At 45.5% G+C, this 26,731-nt stretch overlaps 3 protein-coding genes across 12 annotated transcripts; all 3 read right to left on the bottom strand.

The window, feature by feature from the left end:
- Positions 1-233: 233 nt before the first annotated feature.
- Positions 234-1,121, bottom strand: LOC147991590 (uncharacterized). The gene has a single exon (XM_087538737.1). It carries the CDS (start codon positions 1,119-1,121, stop codon positions 234-236), a length of 888 nt encoding a protein of 295 aa, XP_087394863.1.
- Positions 1,122-6,242: 5,121 nt separating this feature from the next.
- LOC125516346 (RNA polymerase II C-terminal domain phosphatase-like 4) lies at positions 6,243-10,519 on the bottom strand. 9 transcript variants are annotated; one of them, XM_048681831.2, is made up of 9 exons: positions 10,228-10,365; positions 9,771-9,839; positions 9,568-9,699; positions 8,968-9,101; positions 8,591-8,771; positions 7,548-7,837; positions 7,200-7,379; positions 7,044-7,082; positions 6,243-6,853 (listed from the first exon to the last, which is right to left on the bottom strand). In XM_048681831.2, exons 3-9 carry the CDS (start codon positions 9,647-9,649, stop codon positions 6,506-6,508), a joined length of 1,254 nt encoding a protein of 417 aa, XP_048537788.1. In that variant the 5' UTR covers positions 9,650-9,699; positions 9,771-9,839; positions 10,228-10,365; the 3' UTR covers positions 6,243-6,505. The 9 variants fall into 9 exon arrangements, with proteins under 9 accessions (XP_048537788.1, XP_048537798.1, XP_048537815.1 ...); XM_048681841.2 differs by having other exon boundaries at positions 9,568-9,680; XM_048681858.2 differs by having other exon boundaries at positions 8,968-9,098; positions 9,568-9,680.
- An 878-nt stretch (positions 10,520-11,397) lies between these two features.
- On the bottom strand, positions 11,398-16,541 carry LOC125516328 (RNA polymerase II C-terminal domain phosphatase-like 4). 2 transcript variants are annotated; one of them, XM_048681808.2, is made up of 8 exons: positions 16,230-16,541; positions 14,783-14,856; positions 14,177-14,310; positions 13,767-13,947; positions 12,550-12,839; positions 12,192-12,380; positions 12,036-12,074; positions 11,398-11,932 (listed from the first exon to the last, which is right to left on the bottom strand). In XM_048681808.2, exons 1-8 carry the CDS (start codon positions 16,442-16,444, stop codon positions 11,582-11,584), a joined length of 1,473 nt encoding a protein of 490 aa, XP_048537765.2. In that variant the 5' UTR covers positions 16,445-16,541; the 3' UTR covers positions 11,398-11,581. The 2 variants fall into 2 exon arrangements, with proteins under 2 accessions (XP_048537765.2, XP_048537770.2); XM_048681813.2 differs by having other exon boundaries at positions 14,177-14,307; positions 16,230-16,537.
- Positions 16,542-26,731: the final 10,190 nt, after the last annotated feature.

The following is a 26,731-nucleotide window of genomic DNA, read 5'->3' as shown; positions in this document are numbered from 1 at the left end:
CGAAGATACTCTCATCACACTCGTCCTCGACGATCATGTTGTGCATGATCACACAAGCAGTCATCACCTCCCAAAGCTTCCCTTCATCCCATGACAGTGCAGGGTTTCGAACGATACCCCACCGGGATTGAAGCACACCAAAAGCACGTTCCACATCCTTTCTAACACTCTTGCATTTGGGCAAATCTCTTTCTCTTCTCACCTTGGGGTTTCGAGATTGTCTTCACAAAAGTTCACCACTTAGGATATATACCATCTGCTAGATAGTATCCCTTGTTGTAATGGTGGCCGTTGATCTCAAAGTTGACAGGTGGGGAGTGGCCTTCTGCAAGCCTCGCGAAGACTGGAGAACGCTGCAGCACGTTGATATCATTGTGAGAACCTGCCATGCCAAAGAAAGAATGCCATATCCAAAGATCTTGTAATGCCACCGCTTCTAATATGACAGTGCACCCGTTAACCTGCCCCTTATACTGGCCCTGCCAAGCAAATGGACAGTTCTTCCACTCCCAGTGCATACAATCTATGCTGCCAAGCATACATGGAAAGCCTCTAGCTGCGTTGGTCGCCAACAATCTCTCTATATCAGCGACAGTTGGCTGCCTCAAGTACTCTGGGCCAAAGACCTCGATCACAGCCTGGCAAAACTTGTATATTGACATCAGACATGTTGTCTCACTCATACGCACATACTCATTCACCAAATCGCCTAGAATTCCATATGCAAGCATGCGGATGGCCGCGGTGCATTTCTGGTAGGAGGAGAATCCAAGCTTGCCAAGGGCATCCGTCTTGCACTCGAAGTATGGGTCATGAGCAACCACTCCCTCTCGGATACGATTGAACACATGCCTTGCCATACGAAAACGGCGACGAAATTTATCCGGCCTGAAGAGCGGGGTGTTGGCAAAGTAATCGGCATAGAGCAGGGCGTGGCCTCTCTCCCTGTTGCGGTTCAGGTTGGGAGCACGGCCAGGGACTGACCCCCTGTACCGAGGAAGCTGCTGTTGAATATGGTCGTGAACGACCAGTGCAGCCACCACATGATCGTCATCATCCGACGACGAATCGTCCGATGAACAAAGGAAGTGATGGAAGAAAAACTCGTCTCCACTGTCCATACCTTTGTTGGCAAAAGGTCGAACACCTTGCGGTCGTGGTGACGAAGAGGCCGCGATGATCACCTCGACGCGGCAGGGTGGTTGCCGGCCGGCTACAGGCCGCTCTGGAGCTCATGTCGGAATCTGCCTCGGCCGCCGTGGTACGTCGCCGGCAGTCATGTCCCCTCTGCCACCGGCAAGGACGGCGACGACCAAACCTCCTCCGATCGACGACCAAAACTACGGCGGAAGCGCGGGCGTGGTGGCGGCCATGTCGAGACGTGGTTTGGTATGGACGGCGGGGGGGGGGGGGGGGGGGCTACGCGGTGAGGAGGCGGCCGGAGAATAGCGGCGGCACCGGCGGCGGGGCGGGGCAGGGAGAGAGGGTGAAGCGTTGGGAGCGGAGGGACTGCTAGTGTCCCCGACAGACGGGCCACGGGAGGGAGGGGACAAGGGCGTGCGTCGAGGCCGTCCGCGCGCGTCCGTTTCACCCCAAACCAAGCGCAAGTTTGGGCCGGGGATGGGTTGAAAGCGGACGGAATCCGGACATTTGTCCGTTTGCGCCCGCGCGCTAGGCCGTCTCGTTTGTCCTTTTTACCTCAAACAGACGGGGGCGAAGTTGGCCTAAGCAATCACTTGGGTGCAGGCTACAAAGCGTCCATGATTTGCAGTCTTGGTTCTTGTCTCTTCCTTGTCAGATCAACTTTTCAAACCAGCCGGTGATCATTACCCAACGGAAGCAACTTTTCATGCCTAGCGGTAGCGCCAGTGGAGCTGGTAGAAAAGCGGATGCATAATCTGGTCCCTGCTCCTCGGCTACGTGCTCTGAAATTCTCTTACAGCTGAGCTAACCCCTCACCCCTGGCCCTGTTTCTGCATCAGCTAGTGCAACTGCATGATTCGGTGTGCCTGCGACACAACAGTGACATCGGGAGCTGGCTTCTGCCTCGGCGCCCCGTCGTCCTAACCCGCAATCTCGCGATTAGTCTGACCTCACCCAATCGACAACCGCTCGCGTGCAGCACCGTGCCCAAAGTTTGTTGGCTTGTCCTCGGTGCAGAGAAACGCGGACCGTTTGTTGTTTTGGTGCGCCGCGTCAGGACCAACGGGTGCGGCATGGCCCTCCCACTAGACAAGGCGTTGTGTAGGCTCGAACGACGACGACCGGTTGGAGCCTGGACCCCGTATCAGCCGTGGAGACAACGAGGTATTTGGAAGCCACAGCCCTCTGCAGTTGTATTTGGAGACGTCTGGGTTTGGCGTGCACGGTTTGGAATTCAGAGAAGAAGACAACATCGTAGGATGTTGTACGCTGGAGGTGGGACCGATGCGGTCAATACTATTCCTAAGAGCACATATAGGCGGACTTGAGACTTCTCAAATGCCCGTGGAGGACACATCCTAAATATTGTAATTCACATTTGGACACCTTAATTATCATATCTCAAGTCCATATAAATCCATGCAACTATGTCGATGCACATATATCGTTCGGCTACTCCATCACTACTAACTAAACATGCCACCGCACTATCAAAATTTGGCATATTTAGCTATGGTGGAGTTCATCCACGGCTGCCCTTGCCCTTCCCAGCGTCCTTCTTGCGGAAGTATCAGTAAAAAACGCGGTATAGATCGAGCCGGAACTGCTCGTCGTCAGAGTTGTCCTCGCCGTCACTGTCCTGCTTCTCCTCCTTCGATGGCAATCCGGTCATGGCACGAACTGCCCGATTCTACTCTTTGGCGAGGGCACGTGTGTTCCTCCGCTGCTGTTTCTTCACAATGCGGGCGCGGATGACTTCCTCCTTCGCAGCCGCCCGCGCCGCTGCATCAGCCGCCTCCGCTGCCATCTTTTCGGCCGCGATACGGGCCTCGGCAACCCTTATCCTCTCCTTCCCACGACGGGGCGCCCATTCCCGGTGGGACTCATAGTCCGTCCCGACCAGTGATGGAGAAAGAGAGGTGTTCCGACTGTCGGGGCCGCAAGGATCCAACACCAGAGCACCCGAGCGCCCGGTGAGCCGACGCTATGGCATCACGGCGAACGGATCCGTCCGTCGGCCGAGCGCTGTCCTCCCGGGAGCGGCGGAGTGCAATGCGGACTGCCATTGCCTCCTCCAACCCGCACGGGATGACACCCCAGTCGACGAATCTAGAATGACCAGAGTCCGATCCGCTGCCTGCCATGCCGAAAACCGCCGGATATGAGTTTGGGTGGCGGAGGGGAGTGGAGTGAAGTGGCTAGGGTTTGCTTCGACGAGCGGATGGGGACGAATATATGTGGGGTCAGATAGGCCAGCATGGGTCGGGTCTGACGTGATGGGCGCGCCCGGTCATCCCCATATCCACTCGATATTTAGGCTGTATATGAGGGGTGCCAGTCAGCTCCGAGCATTTGAGGCCTATTTGAGGCGTCCGTCTAGATCGAAAAATTGTGACCGGTCAGTGACCGCGCGCCTTGCCCGGATGTTTGAGAAGGGTTTGAGGCGTCCGGCTGTACATGCTCTAAATAGCGCTCGTGTGTTCGTATGGTTATGTATAGGGCACTGCTAGTCGCCGACGCGTTGGCCCAGCAGTTCGGCCGGTCATGCCCCAGCCGCCCGATGCAGCGAGCCCTAGCCGTCTGATGCACCCCGCGTTGACTTCTTCATCTCCTTCTTCCAGCGCGGGTACTGCCCCCCATTCGCCTGAACATTCGCCCCGGCCGCCGGCCACCACCCCCTCACCTGGACCTCCTTCTCCCGTAGTCTCGCGCTGCTGGATGCGCTCTCCGTCGCTGCCGCTATCGGTCGCCATCGCAGCATCCGTCCTTGCCCGGTCCAGCAGGAAGCCATCCCCCCTCGTACCGTAAAGCGACTCCATCTTGAAGCGCGCCGACATCCTCTGTCGCTGCAACACCTAGCAGCCGCCGGCGCAACTCTGAACGTCGCCGCTCGCCATCATTGGCGCGCCAGGTTGAAGCTTTTTCTCTCATCGGTTGAAGCTTTTCCCATGCCGGTTGAAGCTTTTTTCGTAGATTGAAACCTTCCACCGTGTCGACTGAAGCTTGTTCTGCAAATGGTCGCAATTTTTTTCATCTTGCGGTGCCCGGTTGAAACTTAGTACATTTTTCGATTAAAACTTTTTTCACCTAAGTTTGAAGCTTTTCTCTTAAGGGTTGTAGCTTTTTGAGTTTGATAGTGGCTGGTTGAAGCATCCCGTGTTGATGGTTGAAGCCTTTTCTATATAGGCTTGAAGCTTTTTTGTCAATGGTTACAACACACGTATCGGTGGACGGTGGTTGAAGCTTTTCAGTCAATGGTTGCAAACTTGCAATTCTTTTCGGCTTGCACGGTGCCGTGGTCGAAGCTTTCTCTATCTACAATTAAAGCTTTTTTGTCAAATGGCTGCAGCCTTTTCTTGCTGGACAATGCTGATTGAAGTTTTACCTATCTATGGTTGAAGCTTTTTTTAACAATTATTGAAGTTGTTTTAGGCGACGGTTGCAACACTTGCGCACACATGGGTCCGTCCATGGCATCTCATGTGGCTCGGCCCCGATCGGCGTAGCATCCCCCCTTATACCTCATCGTTGGTCGAACCGCTGTTGGTCGGAGGCATCCGGTGCCCAGCCTTGTCCCGTGCGGCCATGGTGACAGGCACGTCCATGGTGACGAGGGGTCGGGCGGTGGTGTACGAGCTTGCTAGGCGGTGGCCGGTGGATCGCAAAAGGCGCGTGGCAGTGCCTGTGCAAGGGACGTGTGGGGAGGGGAGGAGCGGGGAGGGGAGGGGGGCGATGGCAGTGCCTGCGTGAGGGGCACGCATGATCCACAGAGATTGGACGTACGCGACGCGACCGGCCAAAGTTTCGGCCGGCGTGCGTGAAACGTTTTCCTTATGTATAGTACGGGGCGGCATATGCATGCACGGTCGATGGATCCAACTCAACACCGACATCCCGTACACACACATATATGTACTGAACTATCGGGATCGTCAAATCTCATGGTATGTACTCCCTCCTCCTACGATCTTATCAAATCAAACGTCAAACGGAGTACGTGAGGGTACGGGTTTAGCGTACGCATGAACCCCGAGCCGACTAGGTTCGCCGGTCGCGTCGGCCACGCCGACGCCGTACGTCTCGCAAAGGTCACCACATGCCACCCACCCCACGTCGCCACGCCGCCGCCGCGCGCGCTCTCTACGCGTCAACCACGACCAGGAAGAGCCCGAGACGCCCCGCCTCGCGCGCGGGCGCATGTGCCGGCCGGCGAGCGCGTGCATGTGCGCGCGCGAGCGAGCTCGCGAGGTCGATCGGGCACGTCGCGCACCCCAGCCCCGTGGCCTCCGGGTGCCGCCGGCCGCGGGGGGTGATGCCCGACGGGAGGCAGCAGCCGCCGATCGGTGACACGGGCAAAGGGGACACGGCGAGCAGACATCATGTGCCAACTTTCCGGCGCCCTTTCCCGTTGAAGAATAGAAAGGTCACCGTGGGATCCAGACCGCCGTTTGTGCGCTCATCATCTGCCTGCCTGCCGTCGATTGCTCAATCATGGAGCTCGGGCCGGAGGCTTGTCAATCTATAGGGGCTGCTGGGACGGGTGAGCTGTGAGGTGACACGTATGGAGCAGCGAATCCTTGTCAGCCCCGATAGGGAGTTCCTGTTGATGATGATGAGGATTGTTCGAGTCTCTGAATAGAAGTATTGGACAGGAGTAGGGTGTAGATGGGGCTCAGCACTCAGCAGTCAGGATAGGGCTTTGTGCTTGATGTCACCGTCGCGAAATTCACGGTAAAGTTGAAGAGAGATTCTTGCACGCTGGACGATGAAAGGAGGGCAGGAAGATAACGTATATGTCCATGTCACCGACGAAAGACACACAGTGAGCTACCCAATGAGATGGCAGGAGACACAAATATTTAAGAGGTGAGCTTATATAATTTAACAAATATTATATAGTACTCGTAGTACTCCTTGTACTAAATCAGCCACACTTTAACATGGAAAATTTTCTAAGCACCTACAATGAGGAGCTTGCACTGCTAGATAAAATTAAGATGCTCACATCTTTAAAAGTACCAATGCACGCTTTCAGAAAAGCTTCAGAGCAGAACTAGTCACTCGTTCAACTGTCAACTATTGCTACGGCTGATAAGAAATTCAGACCACCAGGCAGTAGATATACCATAAATAACATACGCATCAGGAAGATCATGTATTAAAATAACTTCCTAATTCCGCGAGAGTAATAACCCAAGATAGATATGTACTTGCGTGGCTACAGACCAACCGTCTATGTCAAGAACACAGCTACGAACTTGTAGTTAAACAAGACCTCTTTTTTTTTTTTACAAAAAACTTTCAATCTATTCATCTTCAATCATGATAGTACACGAACACTAGACGAGTCAGTTATACTCAGTTACAGGTGGGCATTCTCTGCAACTTTTTCCTTGCCCTTGCCCTCCTTGAGGCCAGGTACAGGGAAATCTTCCTCCGGCTGGCGGTGCCAACGATAATTGCAGGCCTCGATCCAGCGGGGGTGGAGCAAAAACTTCTTGTGTTTGACAGCCCAGCGGGCCTTCTCCGTTCCGGCATGCACGGCGACCACATGCGTAACGCTGGGATCCACCTCCGAGCAGCAAACGGCGCCCAGCTGCTCGGCCATCTTCCACATTATCTGATGCTGCGGCCGGCAATCGGACGGGAACACTCGACTGAAAACCAGTTTGCAGCCCTGCAGTACTTCCTGCCTCACCCTCTTGATTACCTATAAGGAGATGCGTAAGCACACGCAACAATATACTCCCTCCATATCAAAATAAGTGTCTCAACTTTATACTAACTCTAGTACAGAGTTGTACTAAGCTTAAGACACTTATTTTGAGATGGAGGAAGTAGTTAGCAAACAAAAATCTACAACAACAAATGAGACCATGTCACAGACAGTCAAAACCTACCGGTCTTACGTCTCGAGAAGAAAGAGCAGTTTCAACACCCTACAGAAGAGATAGCGCAGAAGCATATGGTTAAACGCTTAAAGGGGTTTATGCACAGGGAGAAGACAGTGTAAAGGAACAGGATGATAAACTGTGATAAAACTGCAAGTAACCTACCAAGTCAAAGAAAATCGTGTGTATGCGCTTCAGGACATCCAAAATTGTAGCCAGAGCACCATCGCTCTCCCTTTCATCCTGCATCAACTCTGACAAAGATTGGCCGCTACGGCGACAGCTCGCAGCGAAATAATGATATCTCTCCATCAGAATCAGGTTTTCTTTATGCTTCTGCCAGACCTGAAAAAAATGTACCATTTAGGTTAGCTCCAGTCATGTAAATGAAATCGATGAGTAATCTTGTAAAACTGGCAACGAATGATCATACTGAAGTCTTCATGTGGAACCAACCAACTTAGCGATAAACTAAATGCATATCAAACATGTTCACCAAATGAAAACACTTACATACTCAGTGTCATCAAGAACCACTGCAAGACTGTCAGCTCCAGGAACCACATCAAGACCTTTCTGGTGCTGTTGAGTGCAGTCAGAGTTAGAAATCACTTTTGAATCAAAATAGACATTGGCAGGGTCAAGAAGCTTTGCTATTTCGATTGCATAAGCCTTGACACCCATGGTGTAGATATACATCTCAAACATATTGCTTGCTTCTTCCAAAAATTTACGGACAAAGGGTCTCAACTTTGTAAGCATGTGCATCCCTTGTAAGGTGAACAAACTTATGTTTGGATCATCTGCATTTAGGGAACGTCAGTGGTTTACCGCAAGTATATACATTATTACTGGATAAGTAACAAAAGGTTTCAACAAGAATGAGTGCAAGTAAGTTGAGGTGGGAGAAAACAACTACATTGTATAAAATGGAAGTCTGACATACAGCGGAACTAAGTACTGCAAGACAGCTACTTTCGTCATATAAAAAGTGTTGATTTTATACTATCATTATCAGTCTACTCATTGACGTCAACAAGAACAATTGAAAGGTTGACCCGTAGATAACAGCAATACGAAGTGGTGCAAACTGCATCGAACCCACTATTCTATGAAAATAAGCAATGACGAGGCACCAAAGATGACTATCTTCCTGGAAAATACAATCTAAACAGAGAGAATAACCATGAACAACGATATGACATTAACAATCTCTTTTTATCGTGTCACTCTATCTGATGGGTGATGGCACAAAATTGTTGGTTAAAGTTGTCAAGCCACTTTGATCACTGATTCGGACATAAAGTGTCAGTACATGTTACAAATTTGCAATGTAGTGAAACTGGTGAACAACAAATCTATCATTTCCTTTCCCCGAAGATTTTGAACAATTTCAAATATATTAGTGTAAAACTGAAATGAGATGATTTCACTCAAAGCAGAGTCACATCCATTTTGCAGAGGCAGTGCCTCCATGTTGACATTCATAAAATCTCACACCGTGTATAGAAACATCTAATAGTTCTCAAAATTTAATGCAAATAGATACAACTTACTTTTTGATGCAGCAGATTGAATTCCTAGGTCCATCTCAGCAGCAGAAATATCATGGAGTCTGGTTGAATTAATCAATGTATGATCCAAATCTAAAATAAGCACCAGTTTTCTTTCACGCAACAGATTCTTCACTTCAGATCCACATAGCCTGTCCCTTTCTGAAGTACTTAGCCACAAACCCTGCATTTAAATAGTTGTTCAGAATCCAAGAAAACACTGAAGGTACTTTGCAAGGGCAAGGAGAAACGGTGGTATAATTATGAAAATCTCAGAATATACTAGAATAACATTGGTTTCAAAATGGGTGATTATGCAATAAAGAAATACCATTATACCTCACATGTTTACAGAGAGAGTCGGAGGTTTATGTACATACCTCGGAGATGTAACCAAAAGGGACTCCTGTAAAATCTTCTTCGTCTTGGTTTTTCCCGCATGTAAAGCAAAGTCCACCAATAAATCCAGTATGTGGAGGACATGTCTTGATTTGAGCATCTTTAACTGAGCCTGCTACAACATGTGTTCAATAATTCCACATATCTTGCCATACCATGCACATTCAATACTCAAGATATAATAAACTGAGCCGAATCCAGAATGCAGTGGCAGTAATATTTCCTTTCATTTTTTTAACACATCATAAGCCATGGTAGGATGTATGGCAAGAAACATGTCAAACAGAAGGCTTAATGAAATACAGAAACGAATGTGACATCATATGTGCATTATACGGAGTGGCAAGATTTAGTTAGACAAGCAAGTCAAAGGCCGAGAGCCTGAGATCGCATGAGTACCCACGAGCCTACAGAACCCATTGACAATTATCATAACAAATACCCCTTATGGAATGGAGTCTGTACTTACAGTTGCATTCAGAAACTGAAGATCTCATATGAAAAATAGATTTAACACAACAATCTCTGTACATGAGCTACTAAAGTTCAATGGCTGCAAAACAGGACTAAAACAAGCATACCAATGGCATCTTCTCCAGACCTTGTTGCTGTTCCTTGATCTTGGTGCTGTTCCTCCACTCTACACCTTTTGTGACTGCACATTTAATGCAGTTGACAGTATCCAGATTCAGTCCTTCATCCACAAATACATACTGTTTCTACCTCAGTACATTGAACCACTTGATGCAGCAATTTTCAGGATGAATGAATTTTATATAAGTACCTACAATACTTCCTCACTTCAATCCTATCATGCCACATTTTCCTTCGAATTGCTTTCGCGAATGAATGACTGAACACAATTTAGATAGATATTTAACAAAATAAGACCGACTATTAATCGTAACTTCATCGATTGTACCTAGGCCTGTTGGGATGACGGTGGCAGAGCCAACATCATTTCCACTGAAAATACAAAAGTGTCTGTTTTGTCATCTGAAGCTTCAGGTGGTGTTAAGACACATCAGATTTACCATGTTTGGCCATAACTTCATCTTATAAAGCCATGTGCTAACGATGGGACAAAAGGCGAAATGGGCCCTTAACTACCACATGCTGGATGAATGGATTGGTTGTCAGATTATGTTGTTTAGATGTGCTGTTGTTCACAGTTTCACGGGAGCTGAATGAGCCCAAGCTGCCAGGCTGAACGATTTTCTATAAGGCGGGGGCGGAGGTACCTTCCGTGCCCTACGGCATCTAGTTCGACCGCCAAATCCTCCTCCTCCTCCTCCGCTTCGTCGTGGCTGGGTGACCCAGGGGGCTCGCCACGGGAGGCGGGGTCAGCAGAAGAGGCCAGCTCGAGCTCCGCGTCCAGGATGTCGGCGAAATCGTCGCCTTCGCTCAGGGAAGACAGGGACGGCGACGGTGACTCGGCGGCGACGCTCATGATCGAAGCTGCGATGTGAGGGCGACGGGGGTAGGGAGGGAGCAATTTGGGTGGGTGGGACTTGGGAGAAGGAAGGAGGACTTGGAAATATGGGGTCGCGGCACAGGGCAAGGCGGCTGCCGTTGAACGTCGGTTAGGACTAGGCCCAGGTCCGTAAGCCTGGTTCAGGTTGGACGCCCGGCATTGCGGGCTTGCGGAGGAGCAAGTGGGTTTCATTCGCGAAGCCCAGTAGGTAAATTGTTTCTTCCATTGTCTCAAAAAAAAAGGACACTGTTTCTTCGATTCGTTGACTGTTTCGATTCGTTTGTTGTTGAAAACAGATGCGTACTGGTATAAAAAAGGGGAAATCATTTCGATAATTAAAAAATGAATTTCAGTGAACTAAATTTTTAAAAAGCGGTTCACTCTAATTTTGGTGAATTAAATTCGAATTACAACGAGGAGGACGGTGGAGATGACCTTGATCCGGATGGATTTGCTGCTGATCCAAAGAAGAATAGAGGAGAAAGCTTTAACACAAGGGAGGATGATCAGTTGTGTGATTGCATGGTTGATCCATGACACGGAGCAAAAGGGCGCAACATTTTGGGCAAACATTCATATTTGGTTCCATGAGCACAAGCATTTTGAGTCCCTATGCCAACAAACTCATCCGCCAGCGTGGGGTAAAGTCACTGAACCATCGATGGTACATCATCCAAGAGGCCGTAAAAAAATTGAAATATATGCTTTCAGAAAGCTGCAGAACAGAGCTTGTCACTCGTTCAACTGTCATCTATTGATATGGCTGATACGAGATTCAGACCAGCAGGCACTACAACATGTAGTACCATAAAGAACATACGCATCAGGGAGACCATATCTTAAAATGCTGCACTTCCTAGTCCGTGAGAGTAAGTAAGAATCTAAGATATACAGTATATAGTTGCGTCGCTACAGACCTACTCGGATAATCAGACCATATCTTAAAATGCTGCACTTCCTATTCCGTGAGAATAAGTAAGAATCTAAGATATACATGGAGTACTTTGTATGTCAGGAACACGCTTACGAAACTTCTTGTCAATCAAGACCTCTCGGATAATCAGCCATTTTTGGGGCTCAGTCAATCAGCTGCGTACATAAAATCTACACGACTCAGTTACTCAATTGCAGGTGGCATCTTCTGTAACCTTTTCCTTGCCCTTGTCCTCCTTGAGGCCAGGTACAGGGAAATCTTCCTCTGGCTGGCGGCGCCAGCGATAATTGCAGGCCTCGATCCAGCGGGGGTGGAGCAAAAACTTCTTGCTGACAGCAGCCCAGCGGGCCTTCTCCGTCCCGGCATGCACGGCGACCACATGGGTAACGCTGGGATCCAGCTCCGAGCAGCAGACTGCGCCCAGCTGCTCGGCCATCTTCCACATTATCTGATCCTGCGGATTGCAATCCGACGGGAACACTCGACTGAAGACTAGCTTGCAGCCCTGGAGTACTTCCTGCCGCACCATCTTGATTACCTGTCACGGAGAAGATACGTAAGCCCAGGCAACAACATTGTGACCAAACAAAATCTACAACAGACAAATGAGACCTTGTCAAACCGACACAGTCAGAACCTACCTGTCTTACGTCTCGAGAGGAAAGAGCAGTTTCAACACCCTACAGAAGAGATGGCGCAGAAGCATATGGTTAAACGCTTACAGAGGTTTATGCACAGGGAGAAGACAGTGTAAGGCAACAGGATGATAAACTCTGATAAAACTGTAAGTAACCTACCGAGTCAAAGAAAATCGTGTGTATGCGCTTCAGGACATCCAGAATTGTAGCCAGAGCACCATCGCTCTCCCTTTCATCTTGCATCATCTCCGACAAAGATTGGTTGCTAAAACCAAACTGGCGACAGCTCGCAGCAAAATAATGATATCTCTCCATCAGAATCAGGTTTTCTTTATGCTTCTGCCAAACCTGAAAAAATTAGTACCATCGAGGTTAAACAGTCGTATAGATGATATCAATAATAAATCTTGTAAAACTGGCAATGAATGATTATACTGTGAAGTCTTCATGGGGAACCAACCAACGTAGCAATAAACTAAATGAATATCAAACATGTTCACCAAACAAAAACACTTACATATTCAGTGTCATCAAGAATGACTGCGACACTGTCAGCTCCGAGGACCACATCAAGACCTTTCTGGTGCCGCTGAGTGCAGTCAGAGTTAGAAATCACTTTTGAATCAAAATAGACATTGCCAGGGTCAAGAAGCTTTGCTATTTCGACTGCATAAGCCTTGTCACCCATGGTATAGATATACAGCTCAAACATACTGCTTGCTTCTTCCAAAAATTTACGGACAAAAGGTCTCAACTTTGTAAGCATATGCATTCCTTGTAATGTGAACAAGCTCTCGTCTGGATCATCTGCATTTAAGGAATGTCAGTGGTTTACCACAAGTATAGGTACAAATTACTGGATAAATAGATAACAAATGGTTTCAACAAGAGTGAAAGCAAATAAGTTGAGGTGCAGGAAAACAAATATATAAAATGGAAGTCTGACATATATTGGAAACCGCAAGTATAATTATAAATTATTACTGGATAACCAAATGTTTCAACAAGAATGAAAGCAAGTAAGCTGAGGTTGGAGAAAACAACTATACAAAATGGAAGTCTGATGTACACTTGGAACTAAGTATTGCAAGACAGCTACTTTCGTCATATAAAAAGTGTTGATTTTATTCTATCCTTATCAGTCTACTTTTTGACGTCAACAAAAACAATTGAGGTTGACCCATAGATAACAGTCATACTAAGTGGTGCAAACTGCATTGAACCCACTATTCTATCAAAATAAGCAATGATGAGGCACCAAAGATGACTATCTTCCTGGAAAATTTTAACCACTAAATCAAACTATAAGGATACAATCTAAACAGAGAAAGTCACTATGAACAACGCCACAAGATTAACTATTCATTTTTATTATGGTGTCACTCTATCTGATGGCACAAAATTGTTGGTTAAAGTTGTAATAATACTTCAAGGTAAACCTAAGATCATATCCTTTTTCTCAAGCAACTTTGACCACCGATTCAAACATAAAGTGTCCGTACATGTTACAAATTTGCAATGTAGTGAAACTGGTGAACAAAAAATCTATAATTTCCTTTCCCTGAAGATTTTAAACAATTTCAAATATAATTACAGTGAAATGAGATGATTTCACTCATAGCAGAGTAGCATCTATTTTGCAGAGGCAGTGCCTCCATGTTCATATTCATAATCACACCATGTATAGAAACATCTAAGAGTTCTCAAAATTTAATGCTAATAGATACGACTTACTTTTTGATGCAGCAGATTGAATTCCCAGGTCCATCTCAGCAGCAGAAATATCATGGAGTCTGGTTGAGTTAATCAGTGTATGATCCAGATCTAAAATAAGCACCAGTTTTCTTTCACGCAACAGATTCTTCACTTCAGATCCACGTAGCCTGTCCATTTCTGAAGTACCAAGCCTCAAACCCTGCAGTTAAATAGTTCTTCAAAATCCAAGAAAACACTGAAGGTACTTTGCAAGGATAAGTAGAAACAGTAATATATCTCTGAAAATATCAGAACACATTACAGTGACATTGGTTTAAAAAAACGACACTGGTTTCAAATAGTGGGTGATTATGATTTACACAAGGCAAATGCAACAAAGAAACGCCATTATAACTGTCATGTTTACAGAGAGTCGGAGGTTTATGTACCTTGTGGATGTAACCAAAAGCGACTCCTGGGACATCTTCTTCGTCTTGGCCTTTCCCGCATCTAAAGCATAGTCCACCAAAATATCCAGGATGTGGAGGACATTTCTTGATTTCAGCATCTTTAACTGAGCCTGCTACAACATGTGTCAATAATTCCACATATCTTGCCATATCATGCACATTCAATGCTCAAGATATGATAAACTGAGCTGAATCCAGAATGCAGTAGAAGTAATATTTCCTTTCACTTTTTTAACAGCTCATAAGCCATGGTAGGATGTATGACAAGAAACTTGTCAAACAAAAGGTCCTAATGAAATACAGAAACGAATGTGAAATCATATGTGTATTATACGGAGTGGCAAGATTTAGTTAGACAAGCAAGTCAAAGGCTGAGAGCCTGAGATCGCAGAAGACCCCACGAGACAACAGAACCCACTGACAATTATCATAACATATACCCCTTATGAAATGGAGTCTGTAAACTTGCAATTGCATTCAGAAACTGAGGGTCTCATTCTCATATGAAACATAAATTTAAAACAACAATCTTAGTACAAGAGCTACTAAAGTTCAATGGCTGTAAAACAGGACTAACAAGCATACCAATGGCATCTTCTTCAGGCCTTGTTGCCGTTCCTTGATCTTGGTGATGTTCCTCCACTCTACGCCTTTTGTTACTGCATATTTCATGCAGTTGACAGTAGTCAGATTCATAGTGCAAAATATGCAAAACAAATCATCATGAGTTCTTTGAAAACACATCATCAACCATTCTCATCCCTTGCCTCTCCCCTTCCCCTCAGTATTCAGTTCCTCATCGAGAATTACATAATATTGCTACCTCAGTACATTGAACTATTTGATGCGGCAATTTTCGGGATGAATGAATTTTATGCAACTACGTATACATGCTTGCTCACGAAAATCCTATCATGTCAAATTTTCCTTCAAATTGTTTTCGTGAATCAACGATTGAATAGAATTTAGATATATATTAAACAAAATAAGATCAATTATTAACCATAACTTGGATCATTTGCCACGCTTTATTTGGGGACTTGATGATTTGCCCCACTTTAGTTAGGATTGGATCATTTGCCCCATTTTTCTTTTTCCTTTAGATCATTTGCCCTAAGTCATGTATTAATGAATTATTAATTGTTATAATTCAGCAAATGGACGTGGAATGACCTTTATGCCCTCTGATAGTTTTGCTATTTCTCTGCCTAATCTTCTCTCTACCTGGATCGACGGAAGGAGTACCACTGTTCGTAAACTCATATACGCCCACTCGCCGTGTACTCTCCGGCGAAACTACCTGCAGAGCTGACTCGAGTACTCAACCGATGCTTTTCTAGTTTTCTTGGAGGCTAACTCCTCACGTAGCTCGCGTACATATACAGTATGTAGATATACACGATCCGCCGGCAGCAGAAGTCACGAAACGCACACAGCATGGGGCATAATCTTATTTCTCTGGTCTGCTGTTTGATTATTGGGAGATTACAAAACTGATATAGGGGCATAAAGGACATTCCACGTCCATCTACTGAATTACAATAAGTAAGAATTCATTAAAACGGGTAATAGGGCAAATGATCAAAAGGTTAAGGAAAAATGGGGCAAATGATCTAATCTAAACTAAAACGGGGCAAATCAGCAAATCTCCAAATAAAGTGTGGCAAATCATCCAATCTCCCCTTCATGGATTGTACCAGAGCCAGCATCATTTCCCCTGAACAATACAATTTACAGAAGTGTTTGTTTAGTCATCTGAAGCTTCAGGTTGTGTGAAGTCACATCAGATTTACCAAGTTTAGTCATAACTTCATCCTAAAAACCCATATGCTAACGATGAGACAAGGCGAAAGGGGCCCTTAACTACCACATGCTGAATGGACGGCTTTCCACACGGGAGCAATCTTACTGGTCATCAGATTATGTTGATTAGATGTGCTGCTGTTCACAGTTTCAGGGGAGCTGAATGAGCCGAAGCTGCCAGGCTCAACGATTTGGTAGAAAGCGGGGGCGGAGTACCGAATGCGCGTACCTTCCCTGCCCCACGGCGTCTAGTTCGACCACCAAGTCCTCCTCCTCATCCTCCTCCTCCTCTTCGTCGTCGCTGGGTGACCCGGGGGGCTCGCCAGGGGAGGCGGAGTCAGCGGCAGAGGCGAGCTCGAGCTCCGCGTCCAGGATGTCAGCGAAATCGTCGTCTTCGCTGAGGGAAGACAGGGACGGCGACGGGGACTCGGCGGCGACGCTCATGATCGAAGCCGCGACGGTGAGGGCGACGGGGGAGGGGAGCAATTTGGGTGGGTTGGAAAGTCCAGAGAAGGAAGGAGGACTTGGGTGGGTCGGCACCTGCAAGGCCGCGGTACAGTTCTTTGGGCTTGCGGTTGAACGTAGGTTAGGCCTAGGCCCAGATCCGTGTAAGTCCGGTCCAGATATCTTTCTGGTTGCTGCTGCAGCGCCATTTTGGGCTTATGAGACTCATCGAAATCACTAATTAAGGAGTACTCGTTGCAAAGGGAAAAGAATTTTATGATGAATGACACGTGGCATTTACAAATCACAAAGCATCCCCCACCCTTCACTTAAAATCAGGGGGAGAGAGATTAGATGCTTTGTGATTTGTGAATGCCACGTGTCATCTATCAGGATGGGTCTCACCTGCTAACCGTGAGACCTGGTCTCATATAATTTTTTTCCAGGTCGCGACAAGTGGCGCACATGCAGCGCGCCACTTGTCGCAACCTAAGAGTTTTCTCTTTTTTCGTACATTCGTTTATTCAAAACGTTTTATCTCTTAAACCGTGCGTCCAAATCTCGAACCGTTTTCACCATTGGATTCCTCACGTCGAGATTTTCAAAACTAGATCCATGTTGATAGGTTTTGACAAACTTTTTTTTCACGAAAAAAACTGGATAAAAAAACCGGGCGAAAAAACCGAACCGGAAGCACGGTTTTTTCCCTTTCGAAAGAGGCACGCCCGTGCCTCTCGCGAAATCAGAACCGTGCCTCTCGTGCAAGCAAAACCGTGACTCTCGTGGAAGGAAAAAAAATAGAAAACGCATTTTTTTTCCGTTTTCGAGAGGCACGCCCGTGACTCTCGCGGAAGCAAAACCGTGACTCTCGTGAAAGAAAAAAAACAGAAAACGCGTATTTTTTCCCTTTCAGAGAGGTACAGCCGTGATTTTCGCGTAAGCACAACCATGCCTCTCGCGGAAGCAAAACCGTGACTCTCACGAAAGAAAAAAAAACAAAAAACGCGTTTTGTTTTTCCCTTTCTGAGAGGCACGGCCGTGACTCTCGCAAAAGCACAACCGTGCCTCTCACGAAAGAAAAACCGTGACTCTCGCAAAAGAAAAAAAAACAAAAAACGCATTTTTTTTCCGTTTTCAAAAGACACGGCGGTGACTCTCGATAAAGCACAACCGTGCCTCTCACGGAATAAAAGCCGTGACTTTTGCGAAAGGAAAAAAAAGAAAACGCATTTTTTCGCGCAAAAAAAAATTTCCTAAAATTTTTTTTGATCGAAAAGCTAAGAAAGACCGGGGAAAAACCAAAACGTCGAAAAAATCCGGGAAAAAACCCGTTTAAAAAGCCGAAAACGTGTGTGGAAAAATAAAATAAAAATCCAAAGAGAGCGTCCAGAGCGCGACACGTGACGAATGGCTGAGAGCCCGCCAAGTGGCGCTGATCGTTATGAGGCTCCCGAAGAAGCGCTCGTTAGCTAGTTGCTCCAGAGACTCACGCCAAATGCAAACATTACGGTGGTGCTCGGAGAACATAGACCTGAAAAGAGTACATGTTGCTACTGAATATCTGAGAGTCGTTCGGAAAATCAAAGCGCCAAAGAACCCCGGAGGACATTGTATTGTGTTTCACGAAAGGTAAACATTTGTGGCCGGACGACCGGCTAACAACTCAGCCGGTCGCGCGCGGCTTGTTGGATTGCCCTATCGCACGTTTCAAAACACGTCGATCAATTGGCTGCGCACCATGTGCCTGTGTGAGACCCAGCACCGCTCAGCGATCTTATCCCCTCCCATCGTCTTCAACGCTCGACCACATACGACTGTGGTCTTCCACCCTCCTCTCCCTCGCTGCCCCTTGCCTTTTGCAGCGACAAGCCGGCCGTCGCGCCATGAATCTAATCAACTGCTCGGGCATGGCCTCTTTCTCTCCTCACCTCTCCTCCACCCTTCCCCCACCTCCTCCTTCCCCTGCACCCGCGCCGCAGCATCAAGATGCTGCAGAGGGACGCCTGCAACGGGACGTGTGCTGCTTGCTGCGGCGATTGTGCAGCCCGGGAGAGACGCCCATGACGGGCTATTACTTTTCTGCTGCCACGCCGGTTGTAGCTTTTCCACTAGCTGGTTCCATCTTTTTGATTGTTCTGTTTGAACCCACCAATCCCTTTGTTTTCGCTGGAAATCGGCATCATCATTTTGCTACGACCGGCGAGGACTTTTGCTGGAACCGGTGTCTGCGGTTGCTGCAACATGCAAGGCGACGTGCCCACGGTGCTGGAATTGCAGCGTGCTTAATGGCGACTTGGTTTTTGCTGGAACCAGCGTAAACTTTTGCTGGAACCAGCTAGTTACTTAGCTACAGTCAGACTGTTGGGATTTTTGCTACTATGCTTTTTTGCTGGAACCAGTGTCAATTTTTGCTGGAACCGGCTATTCCTTTGCTACAATCAGATATTTTTTGGATTTTTGCTGCTATGGTTGTTTGCTGGAACCAGTGTCAAAATTTGCTGGAACCGGCTTTATGTTGTGCTTCAACTGACCATAAGAGATTTTTTGTTCGCTGAGCTTTTTCACTGGAAGTTTGGAACACGAGGTGCTAGTAGATGACGACGGCTAGCGGAATCCGATGACTCGAGCGATGCTGCAGCATCCACGTGTTGGAACCAACGATCCGATGACTCGAGCGATGCTGCAGCATCCACGTGTTGGAACCGACCGACGTCAGAGCTGCATCTAAGGGATTTTTGTTGCAAAATCGACGGGATTTTGTTACCGGTGGCAACGGCAAGCATCGGCGGCGAGCATCTACAGCAAGGCAGTGACCATCGACGATGAGGCAAGCAAGGGGAGGGGCGGATGGGGAGGTGGCTGCCAGAGACATCCGTCATTCTTTTTTTTTTTTTTGCAAAGCGACAGTTAGGGAAAAGGATAAGAAGGGGGATCGGGCGGCTAGAAAACCACCAGATCGAATGGCTGGGGGCGGACCGGCCGAAAGTTTAGACCGGTCCGCCGGCGCCTATCATTGCCCTTCACGAAATCAAAGAGCAACACAATTTATTTAGTGCTTGTACTTTTAGCCATAAACAAACGTGGGTAGGCACATAAGCTAGCACATATGGTTACGTCTCTCGATATAACTAGGCGTGGTTTAATGCATCACCTACTCATTTATGTATCCCTATAAACATTAAACTTATGCAATAAAATGCGCTGTGATTAAAAGAAACAAATGAAGGGCAAAGATGTGTCCACCATTCTAATCGTTAATCTTCAGAATATTTGGCTAGAGATAAATGCTCGAGTCTTTGACAATAAATTTTCACTAGTTCAGAGGGTGGTCGACGTGGCGGTAGATGAGCATAGGTTGTCGATCAGAGCTAAGCGGCATCATGCAAACCACTATGAGCAGTAGGCATGTAGGATGACTTGTGCGGCGGTGTGGATGTCTATCTTGGGATGACACGAGCATGTTTCTTGTTATGCACAGATCTTGTGTACGCAGCTCTTTTCTTTTTAACGAAAACAACAGGCAACAATTGTTGCTTAAAAAAACACGATATCCTTTCTGAAAAGATGACCAGGTTGATGTTTTGAAAAAAGAGGGAGCGCCTATACAATGCTTCCCGCGCCCCGGAGAGACTGTCGCTTACGTGATCTCAAGATGGTCTGCGACAAATTAGTTTTGATCGCTATCAATACCAATTCTACACCAACAACTACCTTTGACTCCAATCTTACACAAGGCGATTTACTTTTTATTTTGGTCATTTTTATTAAAATGAGTTTTCTGAATTTTAAGAAACCTTTATTATGGAATAATAATATAATTGTAAAAATTCATGACTTTGAATAATGTTAATGAATTTGAAATAAAAAATAATGATTAAAAAATCATGAACTCATAAAAGTTCATGAATTTGAAAAAATCTTGTGAGTTTGAAAACAGGCTTGTGAATTTTAAAAAAAGTAATGATTTTCAGAAATTCGTGATCTGAAAAGAATTCATGAATTTTGAAAGTTCACATAATTCAGAACAGATTCATATACTAAAAACATTCAGAATTTTCATGAATTCAAAATTATTAAAAATTCAAGAAAAGTTCATGAAATTTGGAAAGACAATGGTCAAATTAGAGAAAAAGTTCACGAATTTTAAAAAAGTTCAAATTTTGAAGAGATCGGAAAACTGAAAAATGTTCACGATTTGAAAAATAAAATAAAAAAACGAAAAGGCTTATAATTTTGAAAAAAATCACGAAAAAAAGCCCACTCATTTGTAAAAAATGGCAAAAAAAGAAAATACAAACAAGAAAAGATGAAAATAAAAAATGAAGCAAAAAGTAAAAATAAAAACCATGTATATGGTACTTAAAACATATACATTATAAAATATAATTGACATTTTTATAATACACTATAAAGTATTTGTATAATTCAAAAAATGTAGATTAAATTTTAAGAAATATCCATGCATTTTGAAAATATGTTCGTTTTAAAAATATTTATACAATCTAGAAAATAAACGTTCCATACCATTCAGGAAAATATTTCAACGTGTATTTCCAAAATGTTCGACACATATTCCAAAAAAATATTTACGAACCTGAATTTATAAAAAATATTAATAATGTATTTGAAAAATGTAAATGTGTATGAAATGCTTTATATTTATGCCAAAATTGTACAATGTGTATGAAAGAATTGACATCAAAACATATGTGAAAAAATGCTAATCATTTATTTGAAAAATATTAAAATGTATACAAAAAATATAAGATGTTTACGAAATACAGATATGTGATGAAAAAAATGAAATAATTAAAAAACACTGAAGACTAAGAAAGAAACAAAGAAAACAAATGAAAAAAAGAAAATCCATAGAATACCGGAAAACACCGCTGCAAACAGTGAAAAACAATAAAGAAACCGCAGAGAGAAAAAACTCAGACTCCGCAACTACAGTAATAATAGTGGGCTGCCCAGTAGCGCGCAGCTGAAGGCGAGACAATGCTCCATCTTGAAACGGATGATACATGGAGCCACTAGTTAACGAGCGCTTCTTCGGGAGCCTCGCAACAATCAGCGTTATTTGATGCGCTCTTAACCATTCATCATGTGCCACGTTTTGGGCATTCTCTTCGGATTTTGTTTTTTTATATTTTTCCGCATACGTTTTCGGCTATTTATATAGGGTTTTTTTCTGGTTTTTTCGTTGTTTTGGTTTATCACCCGTCTTCCTTAGCTTTTCGATCAAAAAAATATTTTTTGCGCGAAAAACGTGTTTTCTTTCTTTCGCGAGAGTCAGGGCCGTGCCTCTCGGAAACGAAAAAAAATACGTCTTCTGTTTTTTTTTCCTTTCGCGAGAGTCACGATTTTGTTTCCGTGAGAGGCACGGTTGTGCTTTCGCGAGAATCAAGGCCGTGCCTTTCAGAAACGAAAAAAATGTGTTTTCTTTTTTTTTTCTTTTCGCGAAAGTCACATTTTTGCTTTCACGAGAGGCACGATTGTGCTTTCGCGAGAGTCACGGCCGTATCACTCGAAAACGAAAAAAAATTGTGTTTTTTGTCTTTTTCTTTCGCGAGAGTCACAGTTTTGTTTCCGCAAGAGGCACGGGTGTGCTTTCGCGAGAGTCACGGCCGTGCCTTCTCGGAAATGAAAAAAAATGTGTTTTCTCTTCTTTTTTTTCCTTTCGTGAGAGTCACGGTTTTGCTTTCGCGAGAGGCACGGTTGTGATTTCGTGAGAGACATGGACGTGCCTTTTTCGAAAATGAAAAAACGGTTCAGTTTTTTTGTGGAAAAAAAGTTCGTTAAAACATATCAACATAGAATTTAGTTTTGAAAATCTCGACGCGAGAAATGCAATGGTGAAAGCGGTTTAAGATTTGGACGCACGGGTTAAGAGATAAAACGTTTTGAATAAGCAGATCTACGAAAAAAGGAAAAACTCCTAGATTGCGACAAATGACATGCTGCATATGCGTCACTTGTCACAACCTAAAGAGTTAGAGTGATATTTGCAATAAGTACTCCTCAATTAGTGATTTTGATAATACATAACTCTGGCAGTCGAGATGGACGATCAACTTTGTTACACTTGTGGGCTTGCGCCCTCGACAATTCACATTGTTGTTCTGGCCTAGGCTAATACTCCTACACGGATCATCAAAACGAACACACCAATATCCGTAGACAAGTTTGGGCGTGTTAGTGGATTGGGATAGGTGAGCCGGCCATTTAACAAACGTCCGCCCTTGGTCCAACCTTCTCCATTTGATATGCATATCTAGATCAATGCCAATTTAAACACATGTTTTTAATAGTTGCAAACATATGTAATCACAATCAAAAAGCACCTGATGTTCAATAAGCTTTTACATCTAACCGATCCTAAAAGTTGCCGGTCCGATTGTCCGTGACAAAAACGCCCTTCTCTGGCTCTAGTTCGAATGTTGACAACAACCTCACTCTTTGCACACTCTAAGGGCATTTCTAACCGATCACTTAAAAAATAGAGTAAACGTCGGAGTAAACCTTAGTGGAGTATATTTACACCACAAAGTTTTAGTCACACCTAGCTGATTCCCTATATACAACAGAGTAAAACTTTATTCTTGGTTTATTCATTTCGTCAAACACTTGTCAAGCACAATCGCCATCACAAACATTCTCCATAAAGCAATAGAAATCAAACCCTCTCTGGAATTGACCAAGCAAATGTAACATCTCAAATTTCCAATTTGAAATGTTATACATTAGATCATCATTGCATATCATATTTTATTTTGCATTTTGGTTGATCCTAAAAATCCTAAGCAACTCAAGGACCCACGGAGAGAGTTGGGGGTTTCGTTATTTTCATATTTGAGTTTTCTCAAATTTTGAGAATAGGATCATTTGATTTTATTTATTTTATCATCAATTATTTCTATTATAAAAATATGAGAGAGGGAATAAAATGACTTTACCAAAATAAAGAAATATTGAGGATCAAATAATAAAATCAAATAAGATTTTATTTCGGAGTTTTTCGGTGTTTTATTTGAATTTAGGAAAAATGTGCGTTTTTCAAAATTGCATTTAGGTCTCAAATAAATGTTCACCTTGTGCGGCTTGATTTTAGAAGTCCGTGAAAATTTATTTCGGAATTTTTGGAGTCCGTTTTGTATTTCTTTTTATTTTCCTTCTGCGCGTAATTATTTAAAAAAACGAGCCAACCTAGGGGCCGTGTCCGACTAGGACTCCTGGCCCGTTAGGCTTTATAAGCCAGCCCACCCCGGCCGAACCCTAGCCCCAGCCCCGCCGCCGCCGCCGCCGCCGCGCCTCGCCACCCGTGCCGCCGCCGCCCGCCGCCGCCGCCGCACGCTCGCCGAGGTTCGTCGCCGCCTTGAAATCTGTGCCCGTTTTTTTAGAAAACCGATCGGTTTTCCGTCGGTTTTTTTCTAGTTTCGGTTTTTTTAAATAGATCGGTTTTTCCGGTTTATTTAAATAGTGAGCGTTCGTCCGTTCGATCGTTCTAGCGAACGTTCGTCGTTTTTCTTTTTCTCAGATTAAATCCGTGATTTTTCTGATCGCGATTCCTGATCCGATTTTCGTTTTAGTTTAACTTTTCGCCCGTTTATCGGAATCAGGCGATTCAAGCGCCTGGAATTTTGTCTCGAAACCCTCTATCTGTTTAACCAACTTAAACAAGATTTTGCTACTGTAAAATTTGCACTAGATCCAGATTAGTAGAACGAAGTTGTTTTCTTTCGCCGTTTGACTTTCGTTGCTTCGTTCGATTTGATTCTTTTTGCCAACCGGAGTTCTTAAGTTGAACCTTCTGGTTAGATCTCTTATTTGCGTTTTACCCGTGAATTAGATGAGTACTTATTGTATGCTTGTTTGTTTGTCTGCGATAGAATACCCGGAGTGCGCCGCCTGTTACTTCGAATCTCTAGGTTTCGCGGATCATCAGCAAGGCAAGGAACACTTTGATCATATTTTTCCTACTACCCAGTTTTATTGCATTAAATCAATCCTCACACATTGCATGATTAGGATCTAATTAAATTGTGGGATGGAAAGTAGTTGAGGTAGTACCTATTACCTGTTTATTATCAAATCTTTGAGAGTTACTTCTACGTTTGCTTATTATGCCATGCTATGCTAGTAGACGTGGATTGGGTGAGTGATATCCATGACAGATGTGAGTTTGTTAATTAATGGTTTATCTAAGGTGGCAATTTAAACACACATCTGGGTGGATTGAGGCACCTGGGTATTCCAGGACTTGCCTGTTTTCTTTTGGACCGCCACCCAGGCTCAAAGGGATCATGAGACTATTCATACTAGAAACTTCCGTGTGCAGCCACAAGCTATTATGGGCTCTAGCATAGTTGACTAAGTCGTGCGAACTCTTACAGTGGTAGACTAGCAGATGTAGGGGATGTAGGTGGTACGGTCTACCCGATCGTAAGATGCTAGTGCTTCTGAAAGACTATGTCTCGGTCATCCGTCTTCTCAAACACCATGTAGTGCGAGAAACCAAACGGAGGCGATCGAGTCTTGTGGGGAAAAGTGCGCAAACCTCTGCAGAGTGTAATAAACTAATCATGATTAGCCGTGTCCCCGGTTATGGACATCTTGAGTATCTAGTACCTGGATTATCATGTGAATCTCAACATGTTACTCTAAATTAATTTTATTGGGTTTTATTTAATGATGATGCTTAATTGGGATTGAGAATGCTGTCAACCATTCTCAATGTTTAACAACTACCATGATAGATACATAAATTTTATTCCTTTGAAGTAGGGAAAAATTGGCTTTACGCAAAACTGTAACCATAGAGCTTTTCACCAGCCAAATATGCATATAGTATAGCTGTTTCATTCCATTACTCTTTATGTGTTACCTTGCCAGCATATTCCATGTGCTGACCCGTTTTTTGGCTGCAACGTTAATGTTGCAGACTTTTCAGACGATGATTAAGGAGTTTTTAGGTCGTGGTTCTATACTCAGTGATGCCGTTGGAGTTGATGGACTCACTTATCTTCCAAGCCTTCCGCTGTTATCGTTATTAGATGGCCTTAAGCCATATTTATTGTAATAAGTTCTCTATGAGACACTCGATGTAATAAGTGTATGATTGTTACTCTGCTATAAATTCTCCGAGTACTGTGTGGTGTCAGCATTACTGATCCAGGGATGACACCGGAGCACAGAGATCAGACTGTTTGAGGTCTGGTCGCTACAGCAAATCTGAAGCTCACCAGCTCTCGGATGCCGCGACGATGGCTGACGCGCCATGGGAGTGACCGACGTGCGCGTGATGAGACAGGGTGGCCTCCACGTCGTCGGCCCCGATGACAGCCACAACCTTCTTGGCGTGCGTGGCGCGATGGGAGTACCCCGTGGGAATGGTGTCGACGACGAGCGTGACGATGGTGTCAATGACGAGCATGGCGATGGTAGCGAGCATGGCGACGAGGCCGGCGAACAGGAACTTCTGCCACGGCCCGTCGACCCCCGCCGCGAAGGCCTTGACGGAAAAGAACATGTTCGTGTCCAGGCTCAGCGGCAAGAACCTCTGCCGCAGCGACGGGATGGCGCAACCCACCGCGCTGGCCACAAGGATGCATGAGACGATGACAGACTGTCGGCCGTAGCCCTTGTGAGCTCGTGCGCGAGCTCCTCGCCTTACATGGGATGCGGCAATGGGCGGCGGTAGGCAGGTGTGCCGGGGAGGGGGCCGACAGCGGGCGGGGGTGCTGGGGAGGAGGGGGTAGAGGTGGGCGTGGGCGAGGTGGGGAGGGGGGCTGATGGCGGGCGAGGGTTCGAGGAGGGGGGCGGCGGTGGGCGGGGGTGCCAGGGAGAAGGTGGGCGTGGGTGAGGGAGCGCCAGAAATTTTACTCCAGCGCCAATCGACTGAGTATATTGATGGAAATGGTTAGGGCCGGAGTATAACTTTTACTCCATTCTACAGATTGAGGATTGGTTAGGTGCACGTTAGAGGAGTAAAACTAATTTTTTACTTATCTAAGAGCAACTCCAACGGGCCGACTCAAACGGACGGCGCTTTTGTCCGTTTTTGTCTATCTGGGTCGGCCCGGCGGACACAAACGTCCAGCGCCGTGTTTGGGTCGGCGCGAGCGCCCAACACTGGCCCGACCCATTTCATCGGCGCGTCAAAAAATGTATTGTAAGCATTTTGAAAATAAATACATGCATTTAATTAAACATAAAAGCCGGCCACGAAGGCCGGCGAAAGTCCACATTACATTAACTAAAATACTAAAAACTAGACAACGCGCTGCC

Source organism: Triticum urartu, chromosome 1A (assembly GCF_056163025.1).
Source record: "Triticum urartu cultivar PI428250 chromosome 1A, HENAU_Tu73, whole genome shotgun sequence".
Taxonomy (NCBI): domain Eukaryota; kingdom Viridiplantae; phylum Streptophyta; class Magnoliopsida; order Poales; family Poaceae; genus Triticum; species Triticum urartu.
Note: the sequence above shows the minus strand (reverse complement) of the source record. Positions and strands in the feature narration are given on the sequence as shown.

Excerpts from the sequence above, each read along its gene's own strand:
- LOC147991590 (XM_087538737.1), bottom strand. The coding sequence starts at position 1,121 with ATGGACAGTGGAGACGAGTTTTTCTTCCATCACTTCCTTTGTTCATCG.
- LOC125516346 (XM_087524200.1), bottom strand. The coding sequence starts at position 10,436 with ATGAGCGTCGCCGCCGAGTCACCGTCGCCGTCCCTGTCTTCCCTGAGC. Across the intron at positions 7,380-7,547 it reads TTCTTGATGACACTGAGTAT|GTCTGGCAGAAGCATAAAGA; the intron begins GTAAGTGTTTTC and ends CATTTTTTTCAG. Across the intron at positions 6,854-7,043 it reads CTTCTCGAGACGTAAGACCG|GTAATCAAGAGGGTGAGGCA; the intron begins GTAGGTTTTGAC and ends ATCTCCTTATAG.
- LOC125516328 (XM_048681808.2), bottom strand. The coding sequence starts at position 16,444 with ATGAGCGTCGCCGCCGAGTCCCCGTCGCCGTCCCTGTCTTCCCTCAGC. Across the intron at positions 13,948-14,176 it reads CTTTTGGTTACATCCACAAG|GGTTTGAGGCTTGGTACTTC; the intron begins GTACATAAACCT and ends ATTTAACTGCAG. Across the intron at positions 12,840-13,766 it reads TCAATCTGCTGCATCAAAAA|ATGATCCAGACGAGAGCTTG; the intron begins GTAAGTCGTATC and ends CCTTAAATGCAG.